We start from the raw sequence: 13,926 nt of genomic DNA on the forward strand, positions 1-13,926 counted from the left end.
TAAGATACAGATATCCATCCAATAGGTAATCTTCATACAAAAGCTCACGCACACAAGCAAGCGTGTTTACGAGAATCGTAAGCGGTATCGAGTGTCGCATCCACACTCGGCATCCACAGATTTCGATTGACAACTATACGTACAGTGCACTATAGACTAGATAGCAATAGATCATATTTTATAAAAAAAAATTAGATAAAATATGATGTATTGCTATATTATGCTTAAGGTTGCTTTTTCTTTCAAAACAGTCCAAGCGAGAGATTTCCCATAGGCAAATGGTCCTAGTCTAACGTATTGACAACTTAACCAATAGTTGATGTTTGTAAAAATTGTAGGGTGACCATGAATTTTGTTTGACTTGTACTATCCCACGAATTTATATATCTGTATTAGAAAGAGACAAGTTGGAAATAAGAACGCCCTGACTCGGACTGTTTTTTTTATACCATGGTGCGGTCTTGTTAGTAGTATAACGTCTTTGACCGTTTGACGTAGACGGATATCCTCTAGATGTTAGGACGACCGTGGCGTGGCCACACATGAAACAAAACATATTCTGTTGTCATGATCAAATGTCTTTAGGCTCACACTTTGCCATCCTTCAACTCTACAATGTATTTTTTTTTACAAATGAAAAGTGCGGGGGAGACCCCGAAAATAATAGATCACGTCAAAATATCTATAATATGTTAATCTATCTGTAGAGGATGGACCCAGTATTTTTTTTTAATGTCTTCACCTTTTCTTAAAGCATGAACTTTACTTTAAATTGCAACATAAAGTAAACTTGAACAACCGTGAATAAAGGCTTCCACAGCGTGCTCCTCGACGTAAGAGTATTTTTTCGATAATTTGCGATCACGCCACATAAATTAAAATTATTTACAATCTAACACGGTTTTATTATAACACATGACGTGTCTTGTACTCTTGTGGCAACATAATATGTATCTGCAACGGGAGAAACCGGGTTTTCTGATACATATTTTTATTGAGATGGTTTAATACGAGCTTTATAAAATAAAATAACTATACCTATACTTCTATATTAATATATTATTAGGTATAAAAAAAGATTTGTATTCGTAACGAATTGTTAATAAAATTGACTGGACGGATTTGGATAAAATTTTATACACTTAAAAACAATACATAAACACATGAGCTATAGAAAATAGAAATACTTATTTTGCATTCGTCCGCGAGTGAAACCGCGTGGCAAATCTAGTATAATATATAAAACATCACATTTTTTATGAATGCTTTATCCAATATTTATAAATGTATTGCATTGTGATAAGTGCAGCGGAACGCAGGCACAACGCAGGTAAGAGTCGTACGAATCAACATTCGACGGACAACCATAGGTAAGTATGTAATACAACAGCTTTTTTTCAAAATAAAATAATTAAATACTTAAGTCTTATTCAATCAAAGATTTTTATTGCATATGTTTTTACTTGGAAAATGGATGAACGCCTGTTTAAATTGTATAAATTTAGTTCTCTCATAAAATTAAAATACGCTTTCAAAAAGACAGTGCATTCTTTATTCATGAATTTAAGTGTATAGAAATCGTAATCGATACAGTAAAGAGGGTATATCATATTATTGTATCGATTACACCTTTTTGTACAAAATATGTGGTTTGGATTTTTTTAACTTCTATTTTATCCTTTTAATTCCTTAATCTTTCTAAGAGATTAAGTGGACTTATCGAGTTTATGGGAACCATCAAGTATCGGTTTCTCTGCATAAAAGATGTCTTTAGTTGCTGAATATCCATCTCCATTCTGCATTTCTTCACTTTCTCGGCGGCTAAATACAGTAGACTGTTTACTCTTTTTGAATATAAGCTGTAAACAAATACAATAGAATATTTTAAATTTGTGAGCAGGTAACCAAGTTAACTAGTGCTATTGAGATAGTACTTAGGTAATTTTAAGAATTTCCTAAGAAAATTAATATTTGGTTCATACTATTTTTATTATTTGGTATACCTATACTATATACTGTACCTATTATAAAGAATTATACTTAATTACGAATTCTTAGCATAGTGTACAGTTAAATTGAGATACCTACACACTACGAATATTGTATTAAACACTTTTTTGGCGCACGTAAGAAATAAAACATTTCATACCTTATACAACCGCGGCCTCTCATAAATCCATATAAAAATAATTGATGCCAAAATTATAGTCACGGCAAATAATAAATATTGAGAGGTATACGTATAAGCTTCTGAAAATATTTTAGACCAATTTAGAGTAGTTTTGTGCATTGTTATTATCCAAAAATTATATTAAGACGCATAGTATTGATATCAGTCAACAGCTGCAAAACAGAGACGTCTGTTGAATGTCTGTGTGACTTTGATGTTGATTGGATTGGGATGCAAGGTGCAAAATGTCTCAGCAAAATGTACCTACTGAGTACTGGTTGCGCCACAGGTTGCGCCAACGGGTTGCGCTGTGCACTTTGCGTTTGTAATTACGTTGTTTAGTTTACAGTACTGTTTATAGGTTGGTACGGTTGTATGTTTTATTTATTGAAATAATTTAGATACACTAAGTAGGTTTACCTATCTTAAGCTATGTCGTCAAAATTGGCAGGTAACTTTGCTATCGTTAATAGTAGTTTATAGCAATAGCAATAAACCTACCAGCAGCGCGGGCAACAAACCAAGTGGTCGCTTTAGGGTAAGCGACCATCACTGCCCATTACCCAACGACGTCATTACCATTTGCAGAAAATGTCTTGCTTGACCCTTGCATAAAATTTAATCGTTATAGTATAGGAGGTAGCAACGTCTTCGAGAGATGATTTTAGAACAGGTGATTTTTTTATATACTGTCTCTCTTGCTCTTTCGGTTAGAGTCCGGGCTGGCGGTAGTGGTTGCGTTTATTAGTGCGCATCTTATCTGCACAGGACAATATCCTTATCTTTAAAGTCATTTTTTAACGCGTAATTTTTAATCTTTTGTCTTTAGATAGATCCATCAGACATAATTTTTTTATTGCAAGACGTTTTTGTCGTTGTAAAATGCCATACGCAATTTTTTATTTCGTTTTAATAAAAAAATTCAAATTGTTTTAGAATGTCTGTAATTTTCATATTATGTTCTTTGTTTAACTTAGGGTACGCGCAGACAGAGAGCGTTCTGCGTTCCGCGTTCTGCGTTCTGCGTTCCGCGTTCTTTGTAATGTGAAGGATCTATAGCGCCGGCGCACACAGAACGCAGTTAGACCGCGGCGGTCATTCGGAACGCTTGCGTTCTCGCGTTCTCTGTACAAAATTACAAAGAACTCGCGTTCTCGCTATGGCTGGTCCGTCTTCTCCAATTGGTATCTTGTTTTTCTATTTCAGATTTTACATAGTCATGTAACTCATTGAAGCTATTTATTGACATTCGAAAATAAATATAAAATCTCTCTTCATCTTGAAGCAGCTCAGGGATAAGAATACTAAATTCTCCCATATCATCTCGTTTCGTGTTGATAGGGTGTACCCAACATTTTCTACTTTTTTTTGACTCTTCTAGACTCCACAAAAGCAAAGCTTCATCTTCGGAAGATGAACTTTCGAGAGACATGTTTCACGTGCGGAGAGTCACGAAATAGAACGCAAATGTCTTGAACGGCTCCTGTGTGCGCTAGAACGCAGAACGCAGAACTGACGAACGCAGAACGCAGAACGCGGAACGCAGAACGCTGTATGTCTGCGCGTAGCCTTAATCTAAAATTAATTACCCAGACGCTAATTCGATTGTTGTATTAAATATACATAAAAAAGTAATGAAACGTATTGCGGTATGATGCTTGTGGTTGGAGAGAGACAGTTTACAGTACAAGAGAGATAGAAAGCTACAGCAGCGCATTACTACCAGATGACTGGGTTCTTCTAACTGTTAGAACTTAGAAGAACTTAAAGAAATCGTTGTGTCTGTACTAACCTATAGGTACTTTGTTAGCCTATCCAGTCATATACCTTTTCCCTCAGTGAATTGTATATATCACAATACATTTCACTGAGGAAAAAGGAAAAATTAAAATTCGCAGTTGACGCGTGTGTCAGGATAGCGCTTCGTGGTCGTCTGCGCCATGGACGCCGATTTGTATTTGATATTGCGCATAGATATTGCGTTTGTATAGATTCACGCTTACACGCAAACTCAGTGCAAAGGCGCGTGTGAATCAGTCCCCAATCCCCATCTATCTAGCGCAGCGGCCGGGCGGCCCAAATAAAGAAATCTGACGTTTAAAACAGTGCTTCGAATTGATCACAAAATCGTCATAATTTAGTTACTAGGTCCGATTCAGCTCTGAATTACATTATTGGGCCGCTAAATATTTTTAACCGACTTCAAAAAAAGGAGGAGGTTATGTATCAATTCGGCCGGTATATAATATGTACCTATATATTTTTTTAAAGCTATTGCAGAGCTTCTATCGCGGGGACCGAATTCAGAAATTCCGTAACGAATATTCTCACGCTCCCCACTTCGACGGGCACGGAGATGTGGCTTGAAGGCATAGCATGGAATAGCTTTACCGAGGCAGTCCCCGAGTGCCACACGTGTTATTTTATGTATGTACACCGATAACTCCGAGATCTCGAACCGATTTACGTGATTCCTTTTTTGTTTGATGCTTAATGGTGTCGAATAGGTCCCATAAAATTTTTATTTGATATTATTAATTATTTTATATTATTTAGATGTGCTATTTATTAAATATGTAGGTTTGAAGTCGGTGCCAAGCACTAAGCACTTAGTATTAAGCCCGTGCACCGACATCAAATCTTTTTTATTTTTTACTTTTCCGTTTTTGAAGTCGGTTGTTATTAACGTAGTTATTTTTATTTTGTTGCAATTTAAAATTTAAACCCTTAATTTTTTTTTTGTTTACATGAACAATTCGGAGCACTCAAACCTCAAATTACTCAATTGCCGGTCGCGCTAGCTTGTCGCTAGACAGACGGGGCTGTGTGAAGCGCGCTCGCTAAAAAACGTAGAAGCTACGAGAGACTACAACGAGTCTGTATCGAATATCAATATATTATCTGCGCGTTTCACGATCTTCCCGCGACCCGCGTGCTGAGGTTTACAATTACAAGGTTGCGTTAGGATCTCGTTTGAAGCGCGTACGCCGTACAGCGTTGGTCCTCTGGCCTCTGCGCGTTTAATAATAAAAGAACTGAAATCGTGGCGTGCTTTTCTCTAAATCTAATAAATATAGGGGTTATAACGTGGACAGTAAAGCACACGGCGATCATCTTATTTTAGGCGCGGGTCAAAGCCGTAAAACACAAGCGGCGCGGGCGCGGGCGTGCCATATAGATTTAGAGAAAAGCACGCCACGATTTCAGTTCTTTTATTATATGGCTTCGAAATAAATAACCCTTTAAAACAACACTTACATCAATATTAACTATTAAAGCAGGTACATTTCAAACCTATCACTCAATTTCCAAAATCCACTATGTTATAATGGGGTTCTTGCATTTATAACAGGGGTAGGTACAAAAAATAATATCAGACGTTCCAGTTGTGATGTTTACAATGATTTCCATAGCTCATGTATTATTGTGATGTACCTATATTTTTGTATAGTGTCATCCAAATCCATCCACGTATTGTGAACTTATACTATTATAGCATTCTTGTTTATAATATTAGTATGATAAACAAAATGTTTCAGTGTACTACACATCAGATTTTTTCTTTAGCAAAAAATGAACATTATTTTGAGAGGGGTATAAAGGTAGCCAATATTGCATTATATGATATACTTTATTCAGGACCAATAATAATTAAGGTAGGATAAATGAAAACAGAAGTGAAAAATAAAATAATCATGCTTTTAACTATCAATCAATGATATTATAATTATTAATGTTTCTAAACTCTACATATAATACTTAATTATATTGTGCCAATTCTACTGGTAATATTTAAGATATTCATAATTTTTCATTATACTAGACAGTATTTTGAAAACTATTTGTTCCCAGTTTCATAAAAATAATATGTTGTGAGAATATCCTTCTATTTATTAATATTCAAACAAAACATTTCATAAACTCTTTTTCATTGAAATTCTCTAGGCCATGTGGATTACCTGTTTTTGGTATTTTCAATTGAAAATTAAACATTACACGGGAACTGCTTGTTGAATATTCAAAATCAGAATTAGCTAATGCAATGCATTAGCAGCAATTATGCTATTTTGAAATTACACTTAATATACAGACAAACAGCCATCATAGACTGGACAAATGAAACACCTATTTTATCTTAATACAGGTTGTTTAAACATTCATTAAAGATTTTATAATATTAGTAAATACAAAAATTATCTATCTCGTAATTAATAAAAATGGACATTCATATTTGTAAGATTATCTGTGGCATACATTAATTGTGAATGCAAATTAAAAATTAGAATGTTTTACCTATGTACCACAAAGAATTACAAAATGTTTTATTGATTTAAACATGTGTGACACAAAGTTTTAAAAACAATATCACAAAAAAATTGTGGTTATTAAAATTCTCAATACATTAAATTAATAAATTTGTATAATTAATATTTTCATTTACCTTATAACATGTACTTATATTTATTTAGTATTATATATACATCATTTCAGCCATTGATGACATCTTTTTTGGTATATGTACTAATGTTTCAAAATAACTTGCCAGTTCATCAATTGTGACATCACAAGGAGGATTAAGGGCCTGCTGAGAGCAGGAACTTGAAGAACTTCTCTCTGAAATGGGTTCTCGATTTTGTGTTTTGTCATTCCCAACATCATTTCTCCACCACTTACTATTATCATTGATATCTGTAGGTCTGTCACTGCTTTTTCTTTTCTCAGTTGATATGTGTAACTGGTTGCATGTGTCCACTAATGAATGCAAATATAAATTTTCACTTGTGTTTAATAATGACAACACTGAAAAGTTCCCTTTTATAAAATGCTGTTGACATTCACTTCTCCTGTTTTTACCATAAGATTGTGACAACTTTAATACAGGTTCCTTGAGTATTTTATTATGCTTCCTTTTACAAATGGTGTGTTTCTTCTTTAGAGTATGACATATGCATTTGTTTTGTGGAATTATTTTAGAATTAGAGTTTTTCTTCAGGACTGAACTTACAAATGGATTATCCTCTTTCAAATTCTTATTTATTTTTGAAGATTCTATCTCTAGCCTTCCAACTCTTACGGATATATCATCTGCAGTTGCCATATCGTTTCTGCAATGTTAATAAACAAAAATAAGTTAGTTTTTTATATTAATTTTAAAGAATACCTACTAACTGATCTGAACATTTAGAACGATAAACTATAAGTAAAACAGTAAATTTGTAAACAAAAAGCTATATTAATTTTATATTAAGTACATATTGTATGAAGTTCATCTATAATAAAATAATTATTTCTATTAACAATAAAAATATTTCTGATATTATATTCTTAATAGTTGCGAAATAAAGTGAAGTGGAATGACTATTTTCGGTCAAACGAAGGAAACTAATTGCAATAACAACATGAATTTAGATTAAGTACCTATACTTAGTCATTGTCAAAAGTCAGACATAGTTATTAGTATTTTGAAGTTATGACTACTCACGCCCTAGATACATGAATCCAAGAATTGAGATACCGGAGCTCTGGAATCGTGCCTTATTTGTGATAGATTTGTGCAAATATTAAATTAAACACTTTGTATTTATTAAATTCAACGATTAAATCCACAATTATCAGCACAACAATAATGAAAAACCATAGTCATTCACAGAGGAAAGTTATAATAACAAAGCATTTACAGATTATGTATAATATACACAGATAATATACGTTGTATAAAATTGAACAGATAATTATTAGCAAGTAAATTTTAATTTATACGAAAAACAAGTAACAACAACACACGCATTTTACATATTTAACACACGTACATATTTAGCGCGTTTCAATATGATTCAATAAAAACATGTGTGCGTGTACTAGTGTACACACGTAAGAAGTGAAACTTCTTTATGACCTTATTTTCAAAAAATAATTTACTTTAAGCAAAGTTTTACAGAAATACGTCAATCACGTGTGTAAGGGATTAAAACAAGATGGCGCGTAACGGAAAAATGTCACGCGTAACGAAAAAATGTTACATTATATTTTTTTCCAACCCCGCTAAAGAAGTTTCACTTCAAATAAAAATAAAAATTATGAATAAAGTTAGTAATTATTTCAATGTTTCAGATGTACGAATAATGAAATTATAATACAGTCGTTACGTTCGTGGGGGACTTTATTATATGTAAGGGCGTATTCAGAAAGAAAGCTTGAAACTTATAAGCGCTTATCGGCGCTTGTCATGTTCATATATTTTCCTGTCAGTGCTGGTAACCCACGCAGGAAAATATATGAACATGACAAGCGCTTATAAGTTTCAAGCTTTCTTTCTGAATACGCCCTAATAAACACACACAGGAAACACACAAAACATATACATATTTCCCACTCGCGCCTCGTCCTGTCAAACATATTTTTAAAGTATTGAAACATAGGTAGTGAACTATAGTGAAGCATACTCAGGAAGCATACGTATTAAGTGAAAGTTAAACAGGGTTTTAATCAAATAACTTGCGCTTGTTAATTACTTTAATAATTTAAGTCAGATATAATTTTCTAGTAAGTCAAAAATATATATAATCTATATGCCATGTTTTTATCAAGTTTTCAGTTTTATCTACATTACGTGGTGTACTTGCCCTTCGCAATAATTTCGTTGGTTTGCTTGGTACAGGTGATAGCCGCAGATCGTAGCTTGTATCAATTTTCACGTAATCGGATAATGGAACCTAACCCTGTAATTATTGCTGCTACAGCAAAACAAACAGCATCTGTAAGTTAATAAAATTGTTAAGATGAGTTTATGATTCTTTTTTAATATTTTAATCTTGAAAAATTAAATTATCGATTTCAGCTGATCTTTTTACATGGACTTGGTGATACCGGGTAAGATGATTATTTGACTTAGACTTGTAACAAGTAGGTACATATTTTGATTTATAGAATTTAATTATGATATCAATTAATCTGTGTTTATGATTGTAGCCATGGATGGGCAAGTACAATTGCAGCAATCAGAGGGCCCCACGTAAAAGTAATTTGTCCAACAGCTTCTACAATACCAGTAACACTGAATGCAGGATTTCGAATGCCCTCCTGGTTTGATTTAAGAACATTAGATGCTACTGCTCCAGAGGATGAAGAGGGCATCGTAAATGCAACATCACTTATACATGGATTAATATCAGATGAAGTTAAAGCAAGTAACATTTAAATAAAAATAATCCTTATGTATTGGAGGAATTTAGATCATAATTTATTTTATTGTTATTATTTTTAGGCTGGTATTCCTGCAGGTCGGATTTTGTTGGGTGGGTTTTCACAAGGTGGGGCATTAGCCCTTCATGCAGCTCTTACATATCCTGAACCACTAGCTGGAGTTATGTCTCTCTCCTGCTGGCTGCCGAGACATGCTCATTTCCCAGAAGGCCTTAAAGCTCCCAAGGAACTACCGGTAATTAGTTATATTATAGAGAAGAGTGAAAGGAAGGAATCTTTACATAATTATTTTGATTTATTAAATACAAGCGGTCCGCCCCGGCTTCGCCCGTTGTACATATTTCGTAATAAAAAGTAGCCTATGTCCTTTCTCGGGTTTCAAAATATCTCCATACCAAATTTCAAGCAAATTGGTTCAGTAGTTTAGGCGTGATTGAGTAACAGACAAACAGACAGAGTTACTTTCGCATTTATAATATTATATTATAGTATGGATAGTTAAGTGACTTTTACATCATATATTTGAGAACTTTGTATAAGAAAAAATAGAATTGTTTATTATAATGCTTTTCTTATTAGATACAAGTCAACCCAAATATGGTTAGTTATAAAAAAGCCCATTGAAAATATTCCCCTTGTATCAGATTTGACTTTCTATTCATTGATTTTTGGGCAGATATTTTTTTTGGTAACAAACAGTTTACCAATCTGTTTACCAATTTTTATCATTCTTTGTAAACTGTGAGAAGTCCCATATACATAATATCAACTCCTCTTTAAAGGCATTGGTGGCAAATTAAAAAAAAAATATGCACAATATTGTGTTAGTCATAAATTAAATTTAATACCAATTTTAAGCTTTCTACCTTGAAAGTTTCACAATGCAATATACAAACTTCAGGGAAGTTGGGGGTAAGAAAGAGACAAGAAGTAATCTCTATCACCTTCTTTTCTTTCAATTATCTCGACTTTGGGTCATACTATACGAGCGGTTTTCCCGCCGCGGAAAAACCGCCGCCGCGCTCGCCAAAGCTGCCGCAGACCATCAAACACGCGGTTTATTATTGCCTCAACCTATATTTAGGGCGGCCGTACACGGACCGCTTCAAGCATGAGACTGACGACTTGAAGCCGCGACCGCGCGGTGAACTATGGACATTCGTTCACTGCCGTATACGGACTGCTTCTTGAGCCGTCGCGACCGCTTCAAGCCGTCAACTGCGCGTTTGCAGCGACAGCTCGAGCAGTCAAAGACTGATCGCTCGAGCAGGCCGTGTACGTCGCTCAGCCGTTAACTGCTCGAGCCGCCCGTGTACGGCCGCTCTTACTTTCAATGTGAATGATGTAATTATTATTAACATAAATCACCATTAATGTTAGTATTGTGAAATTCAAGAGGCCATTGATCGATCACCATCTAAGTACATATTCTCAAGTTTATTTTAGGAATTCAGGTATACTATCTCATATTAGAAACCTTACAAATTTGAATACATAAAAATACATAAATACTTCATGTAGGTACAACATGCATAATTTAATGGCCTGCGTAGACAAGGGATTTTAGTCCGCGGACTTATTGTCCGCTAAAATAGATCACTACAACATCGAGTAACGCAAACGAGGGTTTAAAACGTACCTAAATGGCGGTCCCCGTTGTCACTTCTGAATATTCCTTTCCATAGCGTGCTTTTCTCCGTTGAGTCTGCGGTGAATCCGCTGCGAAGAGTTCCTCGTCTGCGTAAGCCGATAATTTTGATCTTTGACCCCGAATAAGTTTAAAAGCCGCCATGGGATTGCTGGGAACTTTTCACACTTTATTTATAATGGTAAACCCAAGGTTACACACATATTTTGTTCGATATTTCAAGTGTCCAATTTGACCATATTATTTTCAAAAACACTATATTATTCACGAAAATGTTAGTTACTATTAAAAACTAATTTTCTTATTTTTACATATGGGTTTGTATTTTGTTGTCATAATACTTATGTATAGTGAACAAAGTTATATTATTGTAGCCAATAATCAAAGTTCTCTCGATTATAAAATATAATGATAATGATAAGAATAGGTATCTAATAGGAAATGTTATTTAATTGATCATACATAATATATATGTATTTTGGATATAAGTGTGCGACTTATATGTAATGGAAAATAATATAAATTGAAGTCGCTTTAATTTTTTTTAGTAATTTTAATGTAAGCATATTCAGCATAATCGTATTGCGTGATATATAAAAGGAATTACATAAGTACATGCATTTATGTGTGTAAAGTAAAGCGAAGCGAGTGTATCCTCCCTGTATTCAAATCAGTGGAAAGCTGAAGCAAAGGTACACAAATTTTTTACAGGTTAAACCTAGAAAATTCCTCAATTTTACATCTAATGAGACGATCATCACCAACAAAATTACTCTGTTAACAATATAATATGTAGTCATATATACCGCAGTCCTGATACTGCCGATTCCGATTTCTTATTTTGAATTTAAAAAGGCGAGGTCAAAATGTTTTGAGGTAACAAACGTCAAAACGCATATGTGATTAAAAAAAGTCCTGTCCCCCTAAGGCCTAAAGTCTTTCCAGTTTCTTAAATTGGATTCCAATTATTTCGAATCACTCTTCATCTTGTATCTACTAGTATCTACTATTAGGTATGTGTGGAAAAACTTTTGTTTTTCAACCGGAATGTTGAAGTAAGCTAGTAGCAGGTAACCCTAACTTCATTTTGAGCTTTCTAGATTTCTTACACCGCGAACGAATCTCATGTGAGATTGGTAAAAATATTTTTTTTAGACTACTCTAATACCTACGTATTTATCTGTTAAAAATAAAATACAGTTAACATTTTGATTGGACATGCTTATAAATTATCCAGATAAGTCTAGAAGTGGTCAATAATTATCAATAATTTTCTTGGATGAATGCCGTATTTTAAATCATATTTGCATTACAGATATGTGAATAAAGGCCAAACAGGCATATTTTGAAATTCTAATGAAATAGCAGTTCCTGCAGCTAAGTTCGATCGTATTATAAATGTGAATGTACCTACGTCCTACGTTTCTTAAAGATTTAATATTTTGTAGAGTGCTCAATCGTTTTATATAATAATCTAATTAACGTTATACCCTAATATTATGAATATTAGGGTTCATCATCTCATTATCAGTAATGAATGAAGAAGGATAAAATAAATACTATTACGAATTATAGAAATAGCACGATCTGAGACAGAAATTTTGAAAAAATATGTTATAATATAATAAACTAAGTACAATATTTTAACATATTTTACTTGCTGTTTCCCGCGGTTTCAATAGAGGAAAAATAATTGATTACGAGAAAATTAGATACTAAACATAAAAAAATATTATTAAGGGCTTATTTTTCAATCCTTGGTTAAAACGTATTCTTCGAATAATATTGTATAGAACTACCATTTTAAAAACGTATTCTAATTGCCCGTATTTGACAGTTTACGTGGCATTTTTATATTATAGTATAATACTTTATTGGACGGATAAGTTTTATCCAAGCATTGAAAAATCGGCCCTTAATTTATTTTATTATTAAGCAATTAAAAAGTGATATATATTCAAAATCAGCCATTGCCCCTCTAACCCGCTTCACGCTCCGCCCCCTAGTTCCCTCTAAGCCTTCAGCTCCCACTTTGAGACAGTGTATCGGAAGACTGTCCTTCTCCATTGTCGGCCGTTTCAATTATTGATATGTATATCGAAGACGTGTAAGGTACAAGACCTACAAATGATTTTTATTTCATTTAAGATGGCAATAAAACAAGTGTTTTTAATTTACAGATATTCCAAGCTCACGGCGACTGTGATCCAGTAGTGCCATATAAATGGGGACAAATGACTGCAGTATTTTTAAAGACATTTATGAAGAATATTGAATTCGTTACCTACCAAGGTTTATCGCACAGCTCGTCGGATGCAGAACTAAAAGACATGAAAACTTTTATAGAGAAAAGGTTGCCCGCGGTCAAATAAATTATTATACCTATAAGAGAAAATGTACTTACAAATATAATTTTATATTAATTAAATTGATTTGAAATAATTATAAAATAATCTTCCAAAGGTTACATAGTTCGGGTGTCTAAATACTCTGGATATGAAATTAAACTTAGTCAGTTTGGTTTATTTCGCCAAATATTTAATTTTAATTTAAGATTAGCGATGAACTTAATAAAAGTTATAATTATTATTATCGATAATTTTGTGTTATTATTCCATACCCTTGTAATAAAAAAGGAAAGAATCAGTTAAAAATGAGTATTTATTCTTTGAAAAAAAACAACATGGTTCCGTTAAATCCACCTGCCTTTCTGACCGGATTTTTATTTAATCATGAATTTTGCCCGACAAACGCTTTTCCATGTTGGATATTTAAATTCTTAAATATTAAAACCTATCCAATATATACTATAGGAAGATTATATTATGTTTTTCTCAAGATTATCGGGCCCCCAATAGTTATGACTTACGTCATCTGAGACAACATGGATTATGGAGTCAACCAA

At 33.4% G+C, this 13,926-nt stretch overlaps 2 protein-coding genes and 1 long non-coding RNA gene across 3 annotated transcripts; 1 reads left to right on the top strand and 2 right to left on the bottom strand.

Moving 5' to 3' along the window:
- Positions 1-1,424: 1,424 nt before the first annotated feature.
- LOC149904007 (uncharacterized) lies at positions 1,425-2,384 on the bottom strand. Its single transcript, XR_016457330.1, has 2 exons — positions 2,150-2,384; positions 1,425-1,859 (listed from the first exon to the last, which is right to left on the bottom strand). It is a non-coding gene; the product is annotated as an uncharacterized LOC149904007 (long non-coding RNA).
- Positions 2,385-5,848: 3,464 nt separating this feature from the next.
- Positions 5,849-7,829, bottom strand: LOC149904008 (uncharacterized). The gene is made up of 2 exons (XM_090108238.1): positions 7,653-7,829; positions 5,849-7,275 (listed from the first exon to the last, which is right to left on the bottom strand). The coding sequence occupies exon 2, from the start codon at positions 7,266-7,268 to the stop codon at positions 6,642-6,644; it is 627 nt and encodes a 208-aa protein (XP_089964364.1). The 5' UTR covers positions 7,269-7,275; positions 7,653-7,829; the 3' UTR covers positions 5,849-6,641.
- Positions 7,830-8,616: 787 nt separating this feature from the next.
- Positions 8,617-13,620, top strand: Apt1 (Acyl-protein thioesterase 1). The gene is made up of 6 exons (XM_090108031.1): positions 8,617-8,713; positions 8,829-8,927; positions 9,009-9,040; positions 9,140-9,353; positions 9,435-9,608; positions 13,202-13,620. Exons 2-6 carry the CDS (start codon positions 8,877-8,879, stop codon positions 13,391-13,393), a joined length of 663 nt encoding a protein of 220 aa, XP_089964157.1. The 5' UTR covers positions 8,617-8,713; positions 8,829-8,876; the 3' UTR covers positions 13,394-13,620.
- Positions 13,621-13,926: the final 306 nt, after the last annotated feature.

Source organism: Colias eurytheme, chromosome 12 (assembly GCF_061535395.1).
Source record: "Colias eurytheme isolate Ceu_HAF_F1 chromosome 12, ilColEury1 Martin Lab GWU primary, whole genome shotgun sequence".
NCBI classification, from domain to species: Eukaryota; Metazoa; Arthropoda; class Insecta; order Lepidoptera; family Pieridae; genus Colias; species Colias eurytheme.